At 38.7% G+C, this 26,079-nt stretch overlaps 3 protein-coding genes across 4 annotated transcripts in view; 1 reads left to right on the top strand and 2 right to left on the bottom strand.

Annotated features, from left to right (window-relative positions):
- The window catches only part of UCHL5 (ubiquitin C-terminal hydrolase L5), a 51,750-nt gene extending 45,669 nt beyond the window's left edge, over window positions 1-6,081 (bottom strand). For both annotated transcript variants that reach the window (XM_061187279.1, XM_061187280.1), the window contains exon 1: window positions 5,881-6,081. In XM_061187279.1, the coding sequence (XP_061043262.1) occupies window positions 5,881-5,956 (76 nt within the window). In that variant the 5' untranslated portion in view covers window positions 5,957-6,081. The remainder of the gene's footprint in view (window positions 1-5,880) is intronic.
- Window positions 6,082-6,378: 297 nt separating this feature from the next.
- RO60 (Ro60, Y RNA binding protein) overlaps window positions 6,379-26,079 on the top strand; it is a 22,833-nt gene continuing 3,132 nt past the window's right edge. Inside the window, exons 1-8 of the mRNA XM_061187278.1 lie at window positions 6,379-6,460; window positions 15,265-15,864; window positions 19,989-20,209; window positions 20,829-20,975; window positions 21,225-21,362; window positions 24,291-24,407; window positions 25,099-25,212; window positions 25,496-25,642. Of these exons, the coding sequence (XP_061043261.1) occupies window positions 15,285-15,864; window positions 19,989-20,209; window positions 20,829-20,975; window positions 21,225-21,362; window positions 24,291-24,407; window positions 25,099-25,212; window positions 25,496-25,642 (1,464 nt within the window). The 5' untranslated portion in view covers window positions 6,379-6,460; window positions 15,265-15,284. The remainder of the gene's footprint in view (window positions 6,461-15,264; window positions 15,865-19,988; window positions 20,210-20,828; window positions 20,976-21,224; window positions 21,363-24,290; window positions 24,408-25,098; window positions 25,213-25,495; window positions 25,643-26,079) is intronic.
- The window catches only part of GLRX2 (glutaredoxin 2), an 18,141-nt gene continuing 17,390 nt past the window's right edge, over window positions 25,329-26,079 (bottom strand). The window contains exon 5 of the mRNA XM_061187285.1: window positions 25,329-25,624. Within this exon, the coding sequence (XP_061043268.1) occupies window positions 25,578-25,624 (47 nt within the window). The 3' untranslated portion in view covers window positions 25,329-25,577. The remainder of the gene's footprint in view (window positions 25,625-26,079) is intronic.

Raw genomic sequence — 26,079 nt, 5'->3', positions numbered from 1 at the left:
TAAGCAATGATTCAAGAGAACTGGGTTGTAATTCTACCACTGCCTTTAAGTTCTTTACCTTGAGTGAGAACATGTCTTTGAGCCTCACTTCCTCATGTTTAAAACAAGAATACTACCTGCTTCATCCAATCCACACAATTCTTGTGAGGTATACATTCTCAAATACCAAACACAAAGAATCACCATGCTGATTCCTCTAATATATATTAAGTAAAAAGTTGAGTGGGGTTGGGGGTAGGCTTTAAAAAGTTAACGATTCACTGGTATTTAACAAATACATTCAGCCCTCTGTATCCAATGGGTTCTGGGTCCACGGATTCAACCAACTGCAGGTTGAAAGTAAGTGCCAAGCATGGTATTAGGCCCTAACAAGGACAGGAAATAATAAACTATTTTAACGATGCTTAAGAACTTCAACCTAGTAGGAAACAAGCTCATATAACTCAAAGACAGTGCAGTCTGCATATTTTGCATATGAAAGGTACACGGGATGCGTTCTGCAAGTTAAGAGGTGGCCAACTATCCTTGCTGATCAGAAAAAACTTTAATGTATAGTTGAACTGGGGGACGTCCCTGGCGATCCAGTGGTTAAGACTCCCTGCTTCCAATGCAAGGGGCTCGGGTTTGATCCCTGGTCAGGGAACTAAGAACCCACATGCCGCGGCCAAAAAAATTAAATAAATAAATAAATAATTTAAAAATAGTTGAACTGGATCTTAAATAGGATGACCAAATAATCTGTCATTCAAAGCAGAACACTGCTTTTATTAAATTGATTTTACTTAATAGGACAGTAAATAAATTTTTAAATTAAAATGTTTTAAAACATTTATATCTTGACTAACACATTTGTATTATAGTACCAGTGGCTCCATAAAACAGGCTATTCAAAAACTAATTCTAAAAATAATTTTCTTAACAATATACCTGGCGTCTTTCTCCCCAAGAAAAATACTCTGGTGAGGCTCTCCCAATCTGTTGCCAGTGACTTAAATTTAATTGACTGGTAAGGATGCTTATCTTGCAACACACAGTTCTGACAACACTGATTGCCAGTTCCCTAACCATATCAACAGGTCTACCAGAAGCAGCAGGTGTGGGCCCAGCTTCTGCACCTCCCATGAAAAACAGCCCTTGATATCTTCCCCAACCCCACTTTCAGTTATTTCACGGCACAGACAAATGTCATTTAGCTGGTGATGTGACCAAATAGGAAAAACCGTATTGTCAGCTCTTAGGCAATCTCTCTAAAAATGAGGACTGGACTCAATTATGTGAAATGAACAGGCAGCCCTAAGCTGGAGGCACTGTTAACTTGTACCCCTAATAAGAAGGTCCCATTTTGGAGGCCCCAACGATTATAATCAACACTTGCTTCCAAGCGTACCATGTGCTCATAACTATACTTTTATTTCCTGTGTGAATGCCTATACTTTTAATTAATGCCAGGCATTAACTCGCCTCTCTCCCCAAAACAAGGTGACATGCACCTTACAAGTGTCTGAAACAGACCTCCACGTAAAGGAAGCACCACATTGGCTCTAAGTCACTCAGATCTGCCTCAGCTCAGGGGCCTGAGTTGTTGTGGGTGATGGAATTCTTCTAGACTTCTTCCCTGCAGACCCAGGCAGAGTCTGCGCAATCACGAATACACCCTGCTATACCTGAGTTAATGCCTTAAGCTAAGAGGAAAAGGTTGATACAAAGACTTGAAAAAGTCACCTGGCTCCCTAACAAAAACACTCCAAGAGATAAATTAAACAGATTTGGTACCAGCCCTGCAGGTCAGGTCAGATTAATCAGAGTAGCTGAGGGAATGGCATATCTGGTATAGAAAGAAAGGATGGGTTTTGTTGGGAGACAATTCTCAATGGGTTTCTACTGTTACTGCTTGTCTTCTGAGAGGAATTACCAGATGTGTTCAAAACTGTCTTTTCAAGGATGTCAAAATAGTAAATAGACTTGAAAGGTAGAGATATTTTCTCCCTCTGGGGCAGAGGGAAGACTTATTGCTGTCTGTAATAATAGTATCTCCCTAGAGCTAAAGGTTGAGCAAGTTTGCTAGCAGCCTCTTTTAACATTGGGAGCTCCCTAAGGTTGGGGGTTTCTCAGCTATGACAGAAACTCATGCATGCAGCATCTACCTCCAATTCTATGGACTTAGAGGACAAGGGAACCAATGCAAACATGAATCTCCTGTTGCCTACTGTGCCATGAGTAATACAATCCTTTAGCTGTAAAGCTGAAGTTGTCTGCCAGCATCTATAAAATAGTGGCAGGCCCATTTGTCAGCTGGCAAGCAGGGTAAAATCTAACACTTCATAATTCTTAACAGATGCTGGATTTTCTCAAATGCTTTTTGCAATTATTGAGATAATCTAATCGTATGGTTTTTCTTGTTTAGTTTAATATGGTGTAAATCTCAAATGTTAAACCAATCCTGAATTCCTGGGATAAACCCCTCTCAGTCATGATATATTGTCTATTTAATATATTATTGGATTTGATTTGCTAATATTTTGTTTAGAACTTCTGCATCTATGTTGATGATGGATATGGGTCTGCAGTTTCCTTTTCTTATAATGTCTTTGTCTGGTTTGGGTGTTAGGATAATGCTGACCTTCATAAAATGAGTTGGGGAGTACTTCCTCCTCTCCAATGTCTTTGGAAAAGCTTGTGTAGAAATGGTATTACTTATCCCTTAAATACTTGACAGAATTTATTAGTGAAGCCATTTTGGCTAGAGTTTTCTTTGTGGGAAAATTTTAAATTACAATTTCAATTTCTTTAATACACATAAGGCTATATACTGTTTATTTATTACCTCTTGAGTGAACTTTGGTAATTTGCGTCTTTAAAAGAATTTGTACATGTCATCCAAGTTGTCAAATTTATTTGCATAAATATTTATTAAAATATTCACTTATCCTTTTAATATCTGTAGAATCTGGGACTTCCCTGGTGGTGCAGTGGTTAAGAATCCGCCTGCCAACGCAGGGGACATGGGTTCGATCCCTGGTCCGGGAAGATTCCACATGCCACGGAGCAACTAAGCCCGTGAGCCACAACTACTGAGCCTGTGATCTAGAGCCCATGAGCCACAATACTGAGCCCACAATCTTGAGCCCGTGAGCCACGACTACTGAGCCCACGTGCCACAACTTCTGAAGCCCTCACGCCCAGAGCCTGTGCTCCGCAACAAGAGAAGCCACTGCAATGAGAAGCCCGCGCACTGCAACGAAGAGTAGCCCCCGCTCGCCGCAACTAGAGAAAGCCCACACGCAGCAACGAAGACCCAATGCAGCCAAAAAAATAACTATTTAATTTTTTTAAAAAATCTGTAGAATCTGTAGTGATGTCATCTCTCCTATTCCTGATATTGGCCATCTGTGTCCTCTCTTTCTTCTGATCAGTCTGACTAGAGGTTTATGCATTTTATTGATCTTTGAGAAACCAGCTTTTGGTTTCATTGACTTTCTCCACTATTTTTCTCTTTTCTGTTTTACTAATTTCAACTCTGATCTCTATTACTTCCTTTTATCTGCTTACTTCAGGTTTAATTTACTCATCTTTTTCTAGTTTCTTGAAGGGAAAGCTGAGGTCACTGATTTGTTGTAGCAAATCCAGTCCCTGTTACTCTATCTTGGCTGGAAGCAGAAATATACAGCCTCTATTTTTAATTAGTAGACTATCCTAGTTTGTTTTGCTGCATTTATGAATTATGTATGCATTGCATCAATTAAAAGTATAGTTCTGCTCCATCAGTTTCTTAATTTAATAAGAACTTTGTTTTACCATGACGTTATATTTCATCAAAAATTTTATTTAGTATATTCACTGAACTCACATATAATTTCCCCTTCAGTGAAGAAACTTAAATCTACAGTAGCATTCATAATACAATAAGATGTTTCACTTTTGAAAGAATAAACTTCCAAAGGTTTTTTTAAATCCATGAATTGAATGAGGAAAAAACAAAATGATTGGAATAAACTCAGTCTCTTTGAAGCATCTGATGGTGATATACAACTACCATCATTTAACTTTCTGCAAAGTTCTTCTTCTGCTAATTAAGCCAGTCTAACAACTATAGCTTCAGTTTTCATTTGTGCAGCTACAGAAGGTGCAGTTCTATGGCAGTCTCTTATGCATGCTTTTATTTAAATCATTTTCAATTCCAAGTTTTCTGCATGTATGAAATTGAAGCAAAAGCTGTTAACAGAATGGACTAATTTTAAAATAAACAAATTTGCCTGATACGTTTCTTAAGGTTAACTCTAACATGTCATAATAGTTAAGGTTTTGAAAGTAAAGTTTACGGCTAAAACCTGCAGACATCTCAAACTCAGTGTATGTCCAAAGCTGAACCCATTTTCTTGTCCATCAAGCCTACTCTTCTCTTGTACTTGTACTTCACCAGTCTCCCAAGCTAGAAACTAGAGTCATTGTCACCTCTTTTTCCCTACATCCCAGCAGTTAACAGTCCTGTGGATTTAAATATAGCAAAAATTATTGAATCTACCTCCTCCTCTCCAAATCACTACTTTATGTGTGGAGCCAATCATCTCAAATTCTGACCATTTTAAGAGGCTTCTAGCTTCTCTTACTTCATTCCAATCCACCCTGCACACTACAAGTAGTAAATCTTTTTAAATTATAAAAATATCATTTCAGCCTTGAAATATCTTTGACAGTTAAGTCCCCAGGGACTACAGGGCAATCCACACTACACAACATGGCACACAATCTGGCCTCAGTTTATCTTTTCAGCTTCGGATTGAAATACTCCTGAAGTCTGTTACATTATGTTTTAGTCACTTTCCCAGCTGTTCCCTAAGTCATATACTTTACCACCACTACTGTTGATGCCTTTCCTTCTGCCCGTGCTCTTCCACGACCTGTGTGTACCTACTCTAATGTAGCAATTAATACGCCATATTATAATTTGCTTGTCAGTTCTTTAGAACAGCAGTCATGCTTTATTCACATTAAAACTATCCAAACCCTACCAATGTGTCAGACACAGCAGGTAAACAATATATGCCCGATACATGATATCCAGTCAGCTACGTACAACAAACAGTTATCTATATCAATGTTGAATTTCCACCTCAAGTACAAGTTTTAACATAATAGCTAAAATTAATACTTGAGAAAATGTAACAGATAAAAATAAACTTACTGCCAAAGAAGAGCTGGAGGGACAGGGAAGGCTACAAAGTCAAATATGTTGGTTACTTAGGAGCAGAGATAAGGAACAGAGTCAGAAAGAAATTACGAGGCAAGCATGTGGCCTCCGGAGCACTAGCTGGAGAAAGCACACTTCCCCGGAAGCCACAAAATGAGCAGAACGAGCGAGGTGGTCCGTGCGTCCCACGCGGCCAGCCTGTGCGGACGTTCGCAGGGCCGGTCACACACTCGAGGGGTTCTGCTCCGAATAACTCGAATGTCATGTTCCGGGGCGGCTTGGGCCTTGGACACCCCACCCTCGACAAGGCGCACCCGACTTCTCCTGTAGCACCGATGGCCTGAGACACGCACCTGGGCACCCCTGCCCGGAATGGGGGCGCCCCGTGGTGGAAAGGGAAGAATCGGTACGTAAAGGGGGGGGGAAACCGGGGCGGGGGCTCAGATCAGTGAAGCTAGTACTGGAGCGCCGACGCTCCTGCCCTCGCGGTGTGGCTCTCAAATCACCACGGAAACGCGACTGGCCGGGACCAAGGAGGGACCGGAGCCCTGCCTTTCCCCCTCCCCGACTCCAGGGTTAGAGAGTCGCCTCCCTCCAGACGCTGGGCGGCGGCAGCCGCAGGGAAGCACTCCATGCCCAGCTCAGGCCTCCTCCCGTGACCCCCGGCCCAGGACGGTCCCCTTGGCTCTCACCGAATCCTTTAATGAGCTCGGTGAAGACCCCGGGGTCGCTTTCCATGAGGCACCACTCCCCAGCATTGCCCGTCATGGCCCCGGCCACACGCCGCCCCGCTCCACCTCCGGCTCCGGCACCCCCCCCAATCCAGCCGCCTCCGGCCACTGAGCTCTGCAAACCCGCCGCTGGCTCGTCAACCTCACGTCACCCCGCCTACTTCCCGACAGCCTCCGGGCGCCGTCACCTGCAGCGCGACAGAGCGCGGGAGGACGCTCTAGCCACCCAAGAGACGGCGAAACTCTTTCTGGGCCGCGCGGGACCCGGAGCCGATTCGGAAGGGGCCAGGGCCGCCGAGAAAGGGCGGGATTTGGGGCGCCGGAGGAGGGAACATCCGGGACTCTCGCCAGTCTGGGGCGGGGGCGGGGCACGCCCGGGGGGGCGGGGCTCGCTCCCGGGAGCCGATCCGGGAGACCCGGGCGGCGGAGTCGGAGCAGGCACCACTCTTCAGGCCGACGCGCGTCGTCTTTCGGCGGCGTGGCGCAGCGCTTCTCCCGGTGGCGCGGCGGCTTCGGAGGGAGGGTCGGCCGCCGGGCACAGGTGAGGACACCGCGGGCGGCCGGCTGGCCGGGGCCCTTTGTGCGGTCTGAGCGGCGCCGGGGACGCGCAAGGTCCGGCCGGTCCTCCGTGGCCCTCACCCCGCATCCCTGCGGCCGAGGCCGGAGCAGACGCTGCGCCGACCCGTCTCCCGCCCCGCCTCCGTGCCCTGCCGGCCTGGGTGGCTGGACCGGCACCTCTGCTGGGCCGGGCCCTTCCCGAAGCCGGGACCGCTCCCCCTTGTACTTGCGGAGCTTCCCGCAGGCCGGCGTCCCAGGGGCCCGCTTTCCTCCTCCCCTTCCTTCTCCTCCTTTTCCTCCTCCCGCCGCTGCTGCTGCGCCGAGAGGCGTTGCCCGGCCTCTGGGCTTCGGGAAGAAGGATCTTTGTGAGAAGACCGAGGACCAATTTGTCCTGGAGGGAATGAGGGACAGGAGAAGATCCGTCCTGTCGTCGGTGGGGCTGATAGACAAGTGTAAAGGGGCGCGATGCCTCCAAGGCACATGAGGTTGAAAAATGCAGTGTGTTAATCTGAAAATATTTGTAATGGTCCTAAGATTAAAAGATGCGTTAAACCAAAAATGGCTGTCTTCACTAAATCACGAAACCTCATTCACCAGGCCCTTGCAGAATAGTAATGTTAAAGCTAAAATCTTTCAGAGTAGTAGTGTTTATGCATCACTCCTTAAAGCTCTGACTTCCAAGAAGGGCCCTTGGCTTCTAGAAAAAAAAAAAAAAAAAGCTTTACTTGGTAAAACTCGGATTCTTTGTTTCTCAAGCAGGAGGACCTGTGCCCTGGAATAAGGGAACCTTGTCCTGCAGGACTATGTGAAGCCACGAAATAAACATGATACATTTTACTGAGAGAAACAGCGGCACAGCTTTTATATGAAAACAAACGTGGTTATATTATGGAGTAGAAGCCAAAATCTATGTCAGGGGTTAGATTAAAAAAAAATTTTTTTTTTTGGAAACTTTCTTGAAGTTTGTCCCTGGGAGACTGTGTCTTCAAGCTGGTGGGGGGTGGGAGAGGTATGTATTCTGTTAATATACTTAAATGGGAAAGTCTGTGAGGCACAGGAGTCTGGCCTTATTTCCTTATGAACCACGCCTAGAATGAGTGTCATCAGAGCCCAAAGCTGTTGGCAGGAATTTGCCGTATTTTCTGCATCTGCAATATTGCTGTGAACTTGAAAATGTTTTTGGTGCTAAGTAACTATTGAATACATCAAAACTAACATTTGATACCCAACTGAACATGGTGCCTGTTGTAGAAAGACCAAACTGAAAGTTTAGCCCTTGAAACAACCTATAAGTAATCAGAATGGGGTGTGTGTGTGTGTGTGTGTGTGTGTCAAATTTCTTTAATTATGTTGTTAACATTTAATTCTAAGAGGTCACCTAAAAATCCAGATTTCTGAGTTTCTGAGAAAAATGAGAAGATCTGGCAATATGAGGCCCAAACTACATGACGACCAGTTGGCTAAAAGGTGTATGCCTTCAGAATGTCATGCTGTCATGTCTGCTCCAGTTCCTCACCACTTTTTATTGCATCACCCTTGACTTGATTCGCTCATGTCCATTGACCAGTCGGAGTGATACAGCTCTCTGAATTTGTGGCCCCCGTTTTTGCAGTATTGTTTCTTTCAAACTGTCTTGCTTTCCTAGATGTAAGTCAGCTTTGACTCCATTTAAAAAGGAATAAGCTGCAAACTTGTTTGACCTCTTGGGATGAAAGGGAGCCTTTTCAAGTGACAAATGATCAAGAGACGGGAAAGATATTTAGATGTGTACATTCAAGAAGAATGTAGGCATCCTTAGAAGTAATATATTATTAGCACTGTTAAAAGTTACTATAGATGTTCTAGTTCTAGCGAATAAGAAGCAGAACTAGTGCTATTGCATACTGTGTATTACTGCCATTCACTGATCTTGCATTCAAAATTAGGAAAAAGAGAAGTGGGCAATGTATAAAATATCCACAACCAATTTCAGAATGTGGCCATGCTTTTAATGATATTGTAATCTGTTTGATTTCTTCTCAAAATTTTGATTTATAGACGTTTAATACAACTTTAGCTGTATTACATTTCCTTGCAGGGGTGTTGCTTTAAGAGCACAGGATAGGTCAGGCCAACTGAAAGAAGAATTAACTATCTTTTGTTTGTTTGTTTGTTAATCTGGATTTACAACGCTTGATTATTCAGAAGTGGATTAACTGATGACCAGGCTTTGACCTCACTCACTGCCCAACTGCCTTCTAAACCACTGACACTGGAGCTTAAGCTTTGAGAAGGGGGTTGATGACATTTGGGGAAGGAAGAAATTAAGGTCCTGTATAGTATGTCTGTGTGTATCTCAAATTTCTTTCTAAAAACAAATATAAAAAATGTAGGGTTAAATATCACTTAAATGCTTACCTATTTAAATAACTTGCCAAATATATTTCACCTAGCCAAGTTTTAATTTTTTTTTAATAACAGATTTTTGAGATAGAATTCACACATCACATTCAGTGGGTTTTAGTATATTCACAGAGTTGTGTAACCATCACCACTATATAATTTCAGAACATTTTCATCACCCCCTAAAGAAACCCCTTACCACTTTGGAGAACAATGTAACAGGTCCTCAAAAGGTTAAATATAGAGATATCATATGATGCAACATTTTACATTCCACTAGCAGTATATGAAGGTTCTAATTTCTCCAAATCCTCGCCAACACTTATTATTGTCATTTTGATTATTGCCATTCTAGTAGGTGTGAAGTGGTATCTCATTGCAGTTTTGATTTGCATTTCCCTGATGACCAATGATATTCAGCATCCATTTTTGTGTTTGTTGGCCATTTGTATACCTTCTCTGAAGACATACCTATATAGATTCTTTGCCTATTTTTTAATTGGGTTATTTATCATTTTATTATTTAGTTATGAGTTATTTATATATCATAGACACAAATTCATTATCATATGTATGATTTGCAACTATTTTCTCCCATTCCATGGGATGTCTTTTGTTTGCTTTGTGGTGTCTTTTGAAACACAGTTTTAAATTTTGATGAAGTCCAGCCTATCGGTTTTTTTCTTTTGTCACTTACACCTTTGGTGTCTGTATTTTGAGATCAGCTCATTTCAGTTCCAGAGTTAGCATCAGATCCCCCAAGTGAAAGGGCAGGATCCCAAACAGATTGCCCTTACTTCACACAACAGCCTCAAATAAGGTCCCAGTCCACCCAACTAGGCTTCCCACAATGCACTCAGGGTCAGTAATTCACTAGAATGACTCCCTAAAAGCACCATCCTTATGATTACAGTTTTATTATAAAGGATTTATAATAAAATCCTTTATTATAAAGGATACAACTCAGGAACAGCCAAATGGAAGACACCACCAGGCCACTGGAGGCAGTGGAGGGATTCCTTCTGTTTGTAGAATCCTGGCACATCACCGTCCCAGCACATCAGTGTTCACCAACTGGGAGTCTCTGCTGAACTTTTTTTTTTTTTTTAAAGATTTATTTATTATTTATTTATTTTATTTTATTTATTTTTGGCTACGTTGGGTCTTAGTTGCGGCACATGGGATCCTTGTTGAGGCATGCGGGATCTTTCGTTGGGGCGCGTGGGCTCTTCATTGTGGTGCTCAGACTTCTCTCTAGTTGTGGTGTGCAGGTTTTCTCTCTCTAGTTGTGGCGTGCGGGTTCCAGAGCGAGTGGGCTCTGTAGTTTGCGGCACTCGGGCTCAGTAGTGGTGGCGCGCAGGCTTAGCTGCCCCGCGGCATGAAGGATCTTAGTTCCCTGACCAGGGATCAAACCCGTGTCCCTTACATTGCAAGGTGGGTTCTTTACCACTGGACCACCAGGGAAGTCCCTCCGCTGTACTTTGATGTCCAGAGTTTGTATATGGGGTTTCATGACTAGGCATGACTGATTAATTCATTGACCCTGTGGTTGAGGTCAGTCACCTGCCTTCCTTCCCTCCTGGGAGGTTCATCTGGCCTAAAGTTCCAACCTTCTAATCAGATGATTGGTCTTTATGGCGACCCCCAACTGGAAGCAATCCAAAGACCCAGAATGAGTCACCTCATTAGCATAACAAAGACACCCCCATCAATCAGGATAGTCCAAGGTTTTTTTTTTATTAACTTTTTTAAATTGAATAAAAGATTCTTTAAATTCTATAGTGCTTTACAGTTTTCAGAAGTTTCACACATATGATTTCATATAATCCCATAATAACCCTTTTTTTTAATCCTCTATCCCTATATTTCCCCTTCCTTCTTCCTTCTCCCCACTGTAACCACTAGTTTGTTCTCTATATCTGTGAGTCTGCTTCTTTTTTGTTTTATTCACCAGTTTGTTGTATTTTTTAGATTCTGCATGTAAGTGATACCATACAGTATTTGTCTTTCTCTGTCTGACTTATTTCACTTAGCATAATGCCCTCCAAGTCCATCCATGTTGCTGCAAATGGCAAAATTTCATTCTTTTTTATAGCTGAGTAGTATTCCATTGTATATGTATATACCACATTCTTATTTATTCATTCATCTGTTGATGGACACTGAGGTTGCTTCCATACCTTGGCAATTGTAAGTAATGCTGCCATGAACATCGGGTGCATGTATCTTTTCGAGTTAGTGTTTTTGTTTTTTTCGGATATAAACCCAAAGTGGTGTGTGAAGCCCTGTGAGAACCATGGACAAAAATCAGATATTCTTTTTTCTTTTTTTTTTATACAATTTTTAAAGGTTACACTCCATTTATAGTTATTACAAAATATTGGCTATATTCCCCGTGTTGTACTCTACATCCTTGTAGCCTATTTTGCACCGAGTAGTCTGTACCTCCTGCAAAAACCAGATATTCTTTATTATACCACTGTGTCTTATCACCTAGCCAATTTTAAAGTTAATTTGTATTTCAGCACTCAGTGACAAAGAGAGCAGCTTGGAACATGCTGCCATTCTGTTTTTTATATTTCACTCTAAAAATCTGACTCAGGTAAATCTACATAAGCAAGTAGAGAGGTGCCGTTAACTGTTAATGATGTGATCTGATCCACAGTTTTATGTTGCACCCTGGAAAGTATGTTCACAGAAGCATATGAAAAGGTGAAAATTTCTCCTGCAGAAGTATCAAAAGGGTGTGTGGTCAGGGTTGTCATTAATAAAATATAACATGCAAGGGAAGATTCCATTGGTACAGCTATGAATAAATAATTCATTTCTTATAATAGGGATTACAAGGATTACATTTAGGGATTTCTTTTTTAGGCATCCTCTCTAGATTTAAAAGTTCATTTTTCTGCTTGCTTTACAAAAGATACTTGAATACCTAATATTAAACATATTAGAAGAACTTACAGAGAAATACTGTTCTCAGGTGACATTTTTACTCGGTACTCATTACTTTCTCTTTGTAACTTTTTCATGTTTTATTTTTCTTAATTGTATTTCTATTACCTGCATATAGTACATTAATTATTTTATCCTGATTACAGAATTTATGTTAAAGGCTTGAATTATGTTTTTAATTGCATGCATTGAGACTTATTTTCAAAGTAAATGTGTTACAGGAAAGAAAAGCCAGTCATGCATAATACTTAGATAAATGGTTCAGAAAATCAACTTTAATGCTGCTTAGTTACCCTTAAATATATATTAGGAATTACTTAAAAATGGTGTTCTAAAGGAGGGATACACAAATAAGGCCTGGTCCCTGTTCTCAAGGGAACCATTGATGTTAGCTGGACATGCTCACAAAGAATAATAAAAGGGAAAGAACTTGGAGAGCAGGGGGTTTTGAGGTTTATATTGGGACCTTGAAATCTCACCACTTGGGCCTTGGTGCAGGAAAACTGGTGTAGTATAATCTGATAATTGAATGTCTTCTCAAAATTATTCATTTAACAAATATGACTAATAAGCAGGAATAGCCAGGTTGAAGTAACACCAGAGAGTGTGTGTTTTTGTTAAATCTAAAGGAGAGGCCAGCAATGTCAAAAAATTTCTACTGGAATTAGCAATTAATGTTATCAATCTTTGAGAAGGCTCTTAGCCTTTTTGGATTGAAAGGCAGAGGTAAATGCCATATTGAAAAGGGGGTCTGAATACATAGAAAAAGCAACATCCACTGCACCAGGAGTTTCAGCCTGTGCTGTACTCAGTCACTATAAATCAGTCCATAATGACTAATATAATATGATCACTTCGTCTCTGACACCACCTGAAGCCTAGGCCTGCACTGAGATAAACTACTTGATGTCAGAGCTTTATTTGGAATAGTGACACTGCTGTTTCCAGCACAATTCAAATCACTGCCCCCCTCAGTCACATGCAAAATGTGAGGCTTTCTTCCCAGCACTTACCTCTGCACCATTGTGTGTTCCCCCCTCTGAGACCCAGTCTTTCATTGCTCCCTTACTCACCCAATTTTCCCGCATTGAGAACTCCCTCCATTTCTTTACTCCTCTTTCTCCCTCAAAGGGATCATTACCCATAACCTTCACCCTTAGTGAAGGAGATCCCTCTTTTGCTGTCAAGGGCTAGTCTCAGCCTGGATCCTCTGAAGCTTCTTTCAGGGATCTCGTTCCCTCACTTACACCCTTTCTCTGCTGTCTTCAACTCTCCAAATTGAACTTTGACCCTCAACCTCAGAGTCCTCTCATCTGAAGAGGTAAAAAGATTTTTCCTCTAGCTCCTGCCTTCTCTCTTACCTTCCCTTTAGAACTTGGCTTCTGTGCAAGAGTAGTCTACCTGTGAAGTCTCTTCATCGCTGCATGCCCTCCTGACCTCACTAGAATCAAGCTATTTCTCGCAGCGCCCGACTGCGATTGCCTTTCCTCAGCATTCCTGTTGCCAACTTCAGCCTTACTTACTTGCTTGCTGAGCGTTTGACATTACCAGCCATTCACTCCGTGAAATTCTCTTCCTTGTGGTCTACGATACCACTCTCTCCTGATTTTAAGTCTGTGTGCCTCTCCTTCTCTTTCTTCTTTAAAGGGCCCTTTTCTCCTTAGCTATTTTTTAATTGTTAATATTCACCAGGATTCTGTCTTTAGCCTTCCCCACAGTATATAAACATGCTCAAGCTTGTATCATCTTCAAAACAAAATTTCTTTTACTTGTGTTCCTCTTTAAGCTACTACCTTACCTGTCAACATTTCTTTGCAGTATATTTAGTTCCTTTTCTAAAATTTAAAGACACAGAGCGAGATTTCATATACCGCTTCCTGGAATGTGTTCCCCAAACTTTATATGCCAGTTTTTCAGTCTTCCTGGATTATTGAGACAGCATTATTTTATCCTCCTCTGCTCATTCACTTTTCTGTTAAAGCACTTGCTTTGTATTTGTACAGTTTGCTTTGTATTATGTATAAATTTCTACCTCATCAAATAGACTGTGATTTCCCTGAGGGCAGGAAAAAAAGTTTTAAAAATCTTTTTAAGGGAACAGAAATCTCCTTCATGCCTTACACACAGTATGCAGTAAATGCTGGTTGAGGATTTTTTGTTGGTTGTTTGCCATGGGGAGAAGCCCAGTGCACTGTAGTGGCCCAGGCAGGAAATCTGAAGATAAACAGCTGTACTATAGTGAGAGTAGCGGTGGACCGATAAAGTAGTAGATGACTGTGGTTACTCCCTTTGGAGGAGAAAAAGGGATATTGCTGCCAGACAGCTGGTTCTAGTAGCTTCAGAGATACTGGAAGGAGGAAAATGTGGGTAGTCACAGATGAAGTAAACTATAAATGAGCACTGTTGATACAGGATGTTAATCAGTTAGCATGCTCTCAGCTACAGGTAGCAGAAAACTTATCAATGGCTTAAACAATAAGGATATACTTATGATATATTAGGACATTTCTAAGTAGGGCAGTTCCAGGTAACTTGATGATATCAGTGACCCAGATTCCTTCTTTTTTTTTTCTTTCTGGTGCTTCCATCCTTATAAATTAGCTTGTCTTCTTAAACTGGCACCCCCCATGGCTCAAGGTAGCTGACACCACTTCAGGCATCATGTGCGATGAGTATGTCAGGGCAGAAAGGGGAACATTCCTTTTTAAGAGCCCAATGCCCTTTTTAAGACGGAAGAAAACCTCAGAAGTATTACCAGCAGACTTACCATGTCTCACTGGTGGGAGATGTGATACTTGCCCAATACCGGTACCAGTCACATGGCAAGAGGAATGAGAGTATCACCTGAGAACTTGTGATAAGTATGAATGCTTAGGCCTCAACCAGACATACTGAATTATGAAAGAAACTTCGGGGCGGGGGGGGAGGGTGTGGAACCCATCATCTTGTGTTTTAACTAGGACTTCAAGTAATTTTGATGCACACAGAGTTTGAGAACCACTGGCTTAGAGCAATGAAGATTCATCCCTTGGGGCTGGGCAATGTCCCCTGAAGGACATTACTACCAGAAAGAAGATAAGAGAAAGGGGAAGGGAGGAACAGATGTTGGATACACAATCAAAAATGTCTACACGGTTATTCAGGAAGTAAAGGGAGTGTCAGCCCCCTGTCTGTGTCAGTGACTATTGCCGCCCCTTTTATTCTCCTCCGTCTGGTCCTCTAGACTCCATGCTGAACTGCCTGCTCAGTCTCTGAAGCAACAAGCTATACCTCAAAAATGCGACTTCTTAGCTATTGCTTCTGATCGTTATACCACCAGTTACTGAGCTTAAGAAATATTTTTAAATTAAAAGATTTCGTGGCAGATTTCAATAAGCATAGATTAATAAATAATTTTCCTTTTTAGAATTTTCTTGTTTCTAGCTAAAATAACATTTTGCTTTTTGACAGGTTTCCTAAAAGACAGAAAAATGGAGGAATTGGTAAACCAAATGCAGCCGCTGAATGAGAAGCAGATAGCCAATTCTGAAGACGGATATGTGTGGCAAGTCACTGATATGAATCGGCTGCACCGGTTCTTATGTTTTGGTTCTGAAGGTGGGACTTACTATATCAAAGAACAGAAGTTGGGCCTTGAGAATGCTGAAGCTTTAATTAGATTGATTGAAGATGGCAGAGGATGTGAAGTGATACAGGAAATAAAGTCATTTAGTCAAGAAGGCAGAACTGCAAAGCAGGAGCCTATGCTCTTTGCCCTCGCCATTTGTTCCCAGTGTTCCGACATAAGCACGAAACAAGCCGCCTTCAAAGCTGTTTCTGAAGTTTGTCGCATTCCTACACATCTCTTTACTTTTATACAATTTAAGAAAGATCTAAAGGAAAGCATGAAATGTGGCATGTGGGGTCGCGCCCTCCGGAAGGCCGTAGCAGACTGGTACAATGAAAAAGGTGGCATGGCCCTTGCCCTGGCCGTTACAAAATATAAACAAAGAAATGGCTGGTCTCACAAAGATCTGTTAAGATTGTCTCACCTTAAACCTTCCAGTGAAGGTAAGCGTAAGATCTTCATGGGGGTGGGTGAGGTGCAGATATCCAAAAAATAGCAAATTTTTATTTGACATAAGACAGTTGTGTAATATTTTCTAGAAATAGCCTTTAATTCTCAGAACACATTGATTAATTCATATATGTTTAATGCCAACCTGGAATTAAACACCTAGACATTAATGATCAAGAACCAAATGACAGATTTGCAGCTTGATATTCTAAATCTTAAAATGTCACCATGCTAACTAGAATGCTCACCCCCTTGATTATGGACTATGAAAGCAGCATGGATATGATTAAAGTTGTAGGAATCAAAACGGCTCCTAGCCAGTAGATGGCAGATAGCCAGGCTGTACTGCTTTAGCCCCTTTTTTCCCTCCCTGTCTTCCTAGGACGTATGTTCCGTGGAACCTAAAGGCTACCCAAAGTAGTGCGGAACTTAACAATTCAGGATGTTAATTGTCTCCAGGCAGTCAGCCAGGGGTCATGGTAACTTGGGGCGGTTTTTCTATGTCTATGGGAAGAGACTTTTGAAAAGTTAGTTGGGTCTACAATGACTCTTTAGTCCTTCTTAGAAGGGAAATAAGAAAAACTTTTGCACGGGAATAATTTTAAGTGTGAACTTTCACAAAATGAACATGTCCAAATTTGACTTTTTTTTTTTTTACAGCAGAAGTGAAACTTGAAAAGACAGCCCCTCAGATGGGTTCAAATTTCAGTTCTACTTATTACTTTGTGTCCTTACACCAAGTAACTTAACCTTTCCGAGTTTCTGTATCTTCATCTATTAAAAAAGGTAGAAAAGGAATAACTCTTAAAATTATTGTGGCTAAATGTGATAGTGTGTATCACAATACTTCATAGTTCCTGGCACGGAGTAAAGGGCAGTGTTGCTTCCCTCCCCTCCCTCCCACATAGCTTGTGTAATGATACCTTCATACATAGTATCTCCTCAGTAATTCTTAATTTATCCCTTTTTTTTTTATTATAAATGGACTTTTTCAAATGAAGTTTAAGCAGTAAATTACTGCAAACATTTATGTATACAAACACGTTTATATTTTGATTTTTTATTAGAAATTACATGCTTGTTTTATTCATTCATTCATTCATTCATTCATTTCACGCACAGCTTGTGGCATCTTAGTTCCCTGACCTGGGATTGAACCTGTGCCCTCGGCAGTGAAAGCTCGAGTCCCAACTACGGGACTGCCAGGGAATTCCCTACATGCTTGTTTTAAAGTAGCTGGATAATACAAAAAAATATAATGCAGAAAGTAGTCCTGCCCTTCAAAGGAAATCACTATACATAGGTTGTATATTACTCGTGATTTTTCCAAAATATATACTATGTTTTATTTTTTAAAATTTTATATACCTTCTTTGTTTCAGTTAAAAGTATATTGATTTTTTTCAGGTCAGTAGAAATAATTGCATGTGTACCATTATATGAATATAATTTATGTAGCTAGTCTCTTACTGATGACAGTTAAGTAGCTTCTGGTTTTTTTATACTATTATAAAAATACTACAGTGAAAAAACTTGGTTAATATAAATGTTTCTATAATTTCTGTAATGCTTAAATCCACAAAGAGTATATGAAAGTGGCCCCTTTCCCCACATTTGAACACGGACTATTTACCAGTGTTTTTTAATCTTTGCCAATGATAGGTGAAAAATTTTATCTTGTTATTTGAATTTATGTATTTGGGCAAATATTTGTATTTTTTATGGATTATATTGTATCTTTTTGTATTTTTTATGGATTATATTGTATCTTTTTATGGATTATATTGTATCTTTTTCTTTTTATCTATCAAGTTGCTATTTTTAATATTATAAAAATAGCAATAATTATAGTCACCATTCATTCAACAAATATTTATTGAGCACCTACTGTAGATGGGCACTGTTCTCAGAACTTGGAATACCAAGTATAGGAATTAATAATTTATTATTATATACATTGCATGCATTTTCTCCCCATTTTTTTTCTTTGTCTTTTCGTTTTTTGATGGGGAGGGGGTTTCTGGCACAGTGAAGTTTGGAATTTTAATGTAATCAAACTTATCTGCCTTTGTTAATACGTTTTTATTTTATGTTAGGTTTAGAAAGGCCATTTCCAACCTAAAGTCATAAAAATACTTACCTGTGTTTTTTTTCCTAACATATTCATGGCTTAATTTTTTTAACTTTAAAAATTTCTTTAAATCTTTGCTCCAGTTTGAGGAGGCTGTAGGGATCCAGCTTTATTTGTCTATTGAGACACTATGTGGTGGTGTGGGCCTAAGTGCTAGTTCAAATGGAAAAATTAGTTTCTGAATTTGTGCAAACAGTTATTCTGGGTTTTGAATTCTTGGTCTATAAATTGAGAAATTAGTAGATATTCCCTAAACTTAGTCCCACACATAGGATTCTTTAATTCTAGATTTTTGAGGGCAGAACTCATACTTGAAACCTTCTAATAATAACAATATGTTTAAGTGTAGAAGATCCTTAGGCTTCTCAGAGCCTAGTGTTTGGAAACAAACTCTAATTTACCAAATAAGTAACTGAAATGTGTATTTAAACAGATAAAACAATTCAAAGTGTGATTCAACTAATCAGATGTTTATTGTGTTCCTACTGTGTGGCCAACACAATTCTAGGACTTGAGGAAGATAAAAATAATAATAAGACAGACTTTTTGAAAGTTTTTTTTTTTTAATAAATTAATTTATTTTTGGCTGCGTTGGGTCTTCGTTGCTGCGCACGGGCTTTCTCTAGTTGTGGCGAGCGGGGGCTTCTCTTCATTGCAGTGTATGGGCTTCTCATTGTGGTGGCTTCTCTTGTTGGGAGCACGGGCTCTAGGCGCTCGGGCTTTAGAAAGCACAGGCTCAGTAGGTGTGGCGCATGGGCTTAGCTGCTCCGTGGCATGTGGGATCTTCCCGGACCAGTGCTCAAACCCGTGTCCCCTGCGTTGGCAGGCAGATTTGTAACCACTGCGCCACCAGGGAAGCCCCGAAAGTTTTATTTTAGTTGGAAAGAATAGAAAACATGCTCACATGAAACATGAACTCATTTAAGGCAATGTAAGATTTTGTACTAAGATCTGTAAGATAGCAAGAGTCACGATACTTTAGAAGTTCCTACATGTTAGTACTAACTTTTGATCAAGTTATTTAGAGTTCAGAAATAGCACATAGGCTCAATCTACCTTAGAGATGTATTTTATTTGGCCTGCACCATATTTTAGAAGAAAATGAACTCTTCGCAACATCACATAAAAATCCATATTGTACCTTCTTTTGAAAATACGGTTTTTTGGCAGCAGTGAGCCAATATTTCACTAAAACATTTGTCAGGGCATTCTCTCTTTAGTTCACCACAGTGCTAACCACTCTCTCTTCTATCAGTGGCCTCGTTTATTTATTTACTTTACCTACCTTTCCCCCATAGACCCTGGAATTTAATAATTCAGTCCGTCCCCTCCCCCCTTTTACAGAAGTGGAAACTAAGGCCTAGAAAGATCACACAGCCATTTATTGGCAACATGTAAGCTAGAACCAGGTTTCCTCACCGCCCCCCAACTGAAAGCTCTTTCAACTATTGAAAGGAATTGTAGAAGAAATGAACACATTATTTTCCCTTTTTAAAAAATTTGGCCTGTAATACTTTCTCAGCTATTAAAAGCACAAATTACCTACCTACCTGTCTACTTCCACTTATCTCTACAATTTATACATGCATATTTATTTAGCAGCTAAAGGGGCAAGTGAATATGAGATTAATTGAGGTAGATCTGTACTTTTGTGAGTTGTTCTGAGATCGTGGACCTGAGATAGGCACCGTGTACCAAAGGTTCTAATGCTAGTGCTTCAAAAAAATAAATAAAAGCTCCATAATGAAATGATTTAGGATATTGCAGCTTTTCCTCCAGAGTCTCATATTGAAGCAGTTACGATGGAATAGGCAAAATTAGCAGACTCCATTGGCTTAAATGTGTTTGTCATATCATAGGAAGTAGCATGTCAGTTTAAACTCCCGTGTATCTAGGTGTGCCTTTCACATAATGCGTTCTCCATAACATGTCCTGTTCTTTATCTTGTAATCCTACATGCCTTTTTAATTCTTTATTTTGTTAAAGGACTTGCTATTGTTACCAAATATATTACAAAGGGCTGGAAAGAGGTCCATGAAATGTATAAAGAAAAAGCACTTTCTGTGGAGACTGAGAAATTATTAAAGTATCTGGAGGCTGTAGAGAAAGTGAAGCGCACAAAAGATGAACTGGAAGTCATTCATCTGATAGAAGAACACAGACTGGTTAGGGAGCATCTCCTAACAAATCACTTAAAGTCTAAAGAGGTAAGCAGATTATAATATGTTAAAGCATGTGATTAAACATGAGGAACTTACGCTGTGTATTAAAAGGATAAATTGTGGGTAATGCTTTTAAAAAATAATTCATTAGTACTTAAAAAAAATTTTTTTTTTTTTTGCCCCACCACACAGTTTGCAGGGTCTTAGCTCCCCAACCAGGGATTGAACCTGGGCCCCAGCGCTGAAAGCACTGAGTGCTAACCACTGGACTGCCAGGGGATTTCCTAAAATAAATAATTTAAATATATCTTAAAATTAACGTTTATTTAAAACACCTAACACAATGCCTAGATGTAGTTGGCATTCTATAAATATTAGTTTCACTCCAGAAAATGTGCTGGTTAATTTGCCTCACTAATTAAAATAAATAAATAAAATTCTTATATGCAATTCCTTTACAAAATATACGTCACTTTCTTACCCTGGTAAAGAGCAGGTTATTTTATTTGATGAGCCTTTGAACAGTTCACACAGATTTTTATTTAGAACGTGCTCTGAACCCCAAAAGAAAGCCTTAAAGTCTATGTTATTAATTGATACCGCTATGTTATACCTATTCATTTACCCTTAACTTCTTATATTTCTACCTGTGTTATTGCAATAGGTATGGAAGGCTTTGTTACAAGAAATGCCTCTTACAGCATTACTAAGGAATCTTGGAAAGATGACTGCTAATTCAGTGCTTGAACCAGGAAACTCAGAAGTGTCTTTAGTATGTGAAAAGCTGTGTAATGAAAAACTGTTAAAAAAGGTAAGCATTACCTTTGTTAACTACTACTAATTGAAAAAGTTGGCTCCTAAATTTTGGAAATGCGGTCGGCACATTTTTTAGGTATTCAGAGACCAAGTTGCACTGACTCTTAAATCTAAGATTAATATGTCCTCATTTTTCTCTTTTATGAAATAGATTTATTAGCCATAATTACAAAAATCTAAAAGAAATAGTTACTGTTTTTCACTTGAATTTGACATTTACTTTCTGTCTTTGTTGTGTTTCTAGGCTCGTATACATCCATTTCATGTTCTAATTGCATTAGAAACTTACAAAACAGGTCATGGGCTCAGAGGAAAACTGAAGTGGCGCCCTGATGAAGAAATTTTGCAAGCTTTGGATGCTGCTTTTTACAAAACATTTAAGGTAATGGTTTGATTTTTATTTTAAAACAGAAGACCCAGTTAGGATTTAATATCTTTTGTAAAAACACATTTTAAAGATAATATTAGTAGTTTAACCATTTTTGATTAGATATTCATTTGTTTTTTTCTTAGTTCATGTGAAAATGAATATATAATTAACATTGTAAGCTTATGAATAAAGTATTTCTCTCTACCTTTGGACAACAACCAGTTATCCTAAGATCATTATGATAAGTTTTAAGTTACCAAATTAAAAAATTTGCATTCCTCTGGAGTCCTGTGACTTGGTCCTCTGTCCTCTATTTTTCCGTTAATCAGTAGTAGATCTCTTCTGTCTTGATAGGAAGTAATTTTTTTAGGAATGGAAATTCTATATCAGAACCATAAGTTAAAAGTTGTGGTTTTAAAAATGTCTTGCTATTTAACAAAATACTAGCAACCAAATTCAGCAGCAGATTAAAGAGATTATACAAGTGAGACTTATCCTAAAGATACAAGGATCATTCAATATAAGAAAAATCAATCAATGTAATACATCACATTAAAAGACAACATGATATCTCAATTGATGCAGAAAAAGCATTTGACAAAATTCAATACCCTTCCTGATTTAAAAAAAAAACAAAAAAACACTCAGTAAACTAGAAATACAAATGAACTTCCTCAGTGTGGTAAAGGTCATATGTAAAAAACCCACAGCTATCATACTCAGTGGTAGAAGATTGAAATCATTTCCCTTAAGAATGAGACAAGGATGCCCACTTTTTCCACTTTGATTCCATATATACTGGAAGTTCTAGCAGTTAGGAAAGGAAAAGAAATAAAAGGCATCCAGATTGAAAATTATCTCTGTTCTCAGATGCCATGATCTTACATGCAGAAAACCGTAAAGAATCCACAAAACAATACTAGAGCTAACAAATGGATTCAGCAGAGTTGCAGGATATAAATTCAACAGGCAAAGACCAGTAGTATTTCTATATAGTAGCAGTGACCAGTTCGAAAGCAAAGTTAAGAGAATATTTCCATTTACAGTAGCATCAAAAATAATGAAAGACTTTGGAATAAGTTTAACTAGGGAATGTAAGACTTATATACTGAAAGTGCAAAACAGTACTGAAAGAAATTTAAGAAGAAATAAATGGGAAAACATCCTATGTTCATAGTTTGGAAGACTTAATAATGTTAAGCTGCCAATACTACCCAAAGCAGTCTACAGATTAAGTGCAATCCCTATGGCAAGTTTAGCAGAAATAGAAAAACCCATCCTAAAATTTATATGGACTCTCAAAGGACCCCAATCTTGAAAGTTGGAAGACCCACACTTCCAAACTTAGGATTTCAAAAATTACTACAAAGCTACAGTAATCAAAACAGTGTAGTATAAATACAGACATATAGACCAATGGAATAGAATAGAGAACCTAGAATTAAACTCTCAGATATACGGTCAATTGATTGTTGACTACAGTGTCAAGACAGTTCAATGGGGAAAAGATAGTCTTTAACAAATGGTGCTGGGAAAACTGGATATCCACATGCAAAAGTATGAAGTTGGACCATTACTTTACACCACATACAAAATTTAACTCAAAGTGGATCAGTGACCTACATATAAGAGCTAAAACTATAAAACTCTTAAAACAAGACATATTGTAAAAGCTTCGTTACAATGGGTTTGGCAATAGATTCTTAGATATGATACCAAAAGCACAGACAACAAAAGAAAAAGTAGATAAATTGGACTTCATCAAAATCCAAATCTTTTGTGCATCAAAGGACACTATCAAGAGAGTGAAAAGATAACCTGCAGAAAAGAAAATATTTGCAGATCATCTATCTTGCAGGGGTTTAATGTCCAGAATATATATATATATATATAGATAGATAGATAGATAACTCCTACAACTCAACAGTAAAAGTACAAACAACCCAATACAGAAATGGGCAAAGTACTTGAACAGACATTTCTCCAAGGAAGATAAACAAATGGCCAGTGAAGCACATGGAAAGATGCTCAATATCATTAGTCATCAGGCAAATGCAAATGAAAACCACAATGAGATGCCACTTCACACTTAGTTGTGTGGCTCTGGCCATCCAGCAATTCCACCACCTGTGTATATACCCAAAAGAATTGAAAACAGGAACTCATACAGATACTTGTACATAGATGTTGATAACAAGCATTATTCACAGCAGCAAAAAGGTGGAAACAACCCAAGTATTCATCAAGAGATGAATGGATAAACGAAATATGGTATATACATGTAGTGGAGTATTCAGCCTTACAAAGTAGTAGAATTTGAAAGATGCTACAACATGAATGAACCTTGAAAACACTGTGCTAGGTGAAATAAGCCAGACACAAAAGGACAAGAATTCTATGATTCCACTCATATGAGGTTTCTAGAATATGCAGATTCATGGATAAAGAAAGTAAAATAGAAGTCGTCTAGGGCTAGAGGGAGGTGGGAATGGGGAGTTACTATTAATGGGTACAGAGTTTCTGTTTGGGATGATGAAAAAGTTCTGGAAATAGATAGTAATAGTGGTTACATAACATTATGAATGTACTTAATGCCACTGAATTGTACACTTAAAAATGATTAAAAGTAAATTTTATGTTATTTGTATTTTACCACAAAAAACTTTCTTGCTAGAAATTCCCAGTTTACTTCATGTGGAAAGATTTTAAAAAAAGGAAGATGATAACTTCTTTAAATTACTAAATAGGCCGTCTTATTTCCTTTGTTTTACCTCTAGTAAAAGCTAAGCATTTGTAATTGTCAATTGGTAAATCAAAAATCAGGCCTTTTATCTTAGTCTTTTGAATGAAAATTAAGTAAATATGATTTGTTAGAAATTTAATCTACTTATAATTTCTTTGATTGCTTTTAATGATTGTTTGGTTTTGTTTTCTCTTTAGACAGTTGAGCCAGCTGGAAAGCGTTTCTTACTGGCAATTGATGTCAGTGCTTCTATGAACCAAAGAGTTTTGGGTAGTGTACTCAACGCTAGCACAGTAGCCGCAGCAATGTGCATGGTGAGAACACCTAAGACAATTTAGGATTTTGTCACCCTAAAAATGTTTACCCTGGCGCAACACTATAAAGTTGGATATGATCAAGAATTACGTTTCCACTTGTTTTAAGCAAAGCTTTAAGTATTATATATATACTTGAGTATACTTGTATATACTTTTATACTTAGGTATACACAATATTGTAGGTATATTGAAAAAGCATGTCTAAAGAAAAGTCAGAGTAGAAATTTTAATTTTACAACAACAGATTAAATATTACCAGTATTTTTAAGGAAATAGATAATGCTTAGAGAAATTATTAATGAATATAGACGTTAAAAGATCAGGAACTAATAATAACGGTCAGGAGACTTGTTCTAGCCTGACTCTGTCGCTGAATAACAAGTAAATGAACCATAGGCGAGCTTCTTAGCTTCTCTTCTGTAGGTTTATTCCTTATTTAATAAAATGAGAAGAATAATGTATACTCTATTTGCTTCAAAGGATTGTTGTGAAAACCAGTTTCTTTATAAGAGTTTGTGAAAGTACTTTGAAAGTTATACCACTGTTACTGTGTAGTTTCCAAACACAGTAATACAAGTTTAGAAATAAAAGTAAGCATCATAGGGTATTTTCTTTTAAAGATGAACTTCAAGATACTGTATTTGTTTCCCCCAAATCTACTGAAAATTACTACCATTGAATTTTTCAGGTTGTCACACGAACAGAAAAAGATTCTTATATAGTTGCTTTTTCAGATGAAATGGTACCATGTCCAGTGACTACAGATATGACCTTACAACAGGTTTTAATGACTATGAGCCAGGTAAGAAACTGTTTTATTAAGTTTATTTAACATGTATTATATAAAAATTTATTGATGTCATTCCTGATATTAATAAATTTGTGAGAACAAATTGTTTCATCACAACTTTCTCATGAACACAAAATCAGAAATATATTTACAAGCTTTGGGAAAGCCTATATATTGGGTCTAAACAAAATAACCTATAAAATAGTATTTTTAAGTATTTAATTATTTCAGACATGTCAGTACGGAAATGAGGGCATTTTCTTGTATTCTTATCCATGTTTTTTTTCCGAGTTAGATCCCAGCAGGTGGAACTGATTGCTCTCTTCCAATGATCTGGGCTCAAAACACAAATACAGCTGCCGACGTCTTCATAGTATTCACTGATAACGAGACGTTTGCTGGACATGTCCATCCTGCCGTTGCTCTGAGGGAATATCGAAAGGTAGGATAAGTTCTAATATTCTTTCTCACCCCAAATAAGATTCGATTCTCAAACATTCACTATATTTTTCAAAAAATGATACTGAAGGTAGTTCTGTACCTTTGTATAGGAATGTTAACGCCAGTTCTGGACTCAGTAGTTCTGTACCTTTGTATAGGAATATAACACCAGTTCTGGAAATAAGGAAGTACGGCCTACACATATATAATTTATTTCGACCAGTTCCAGTTCCATACATTTTAATATCCTTTGCAAACAGTATTTTCAATAATAATCAAAATTTTTTTACCTTAACTGTAAATTTTTAATGATTCAGTGTGCTCCTTGAAAAATTAAAGCATCATTTCTGAGTTTTGCTAAGGATTACATAAACCTAAAGCAAAGCTGTAATCTGTGTTTTAAGCTTTATGGGTATTTCTGTGTTCTAATCAGTGCTC

The sequence above is a fragment of the Eubalaena glacialis genome, chromosome 3 (assembly GCF_028564815.1).
Source record: "Eubalaena glacialis isolate mEubGla1 chromosome 3, mEubGla1.1.hap2.+ XY, whole genome shotgun sequence".
In the NCBI taxonomy this organism is placed as follows: Eukaryota; Metazoa; Chordata; class Mammalia; order Artiodactyla; family Balaenidae; genus Eubalaena; species Eubalaena glacialis.
The sequence above is the reverse complement of the archived record's forward strand: the minus strand, read 5'-3'. Positions and strand labels throughout refer to the sequence as shown.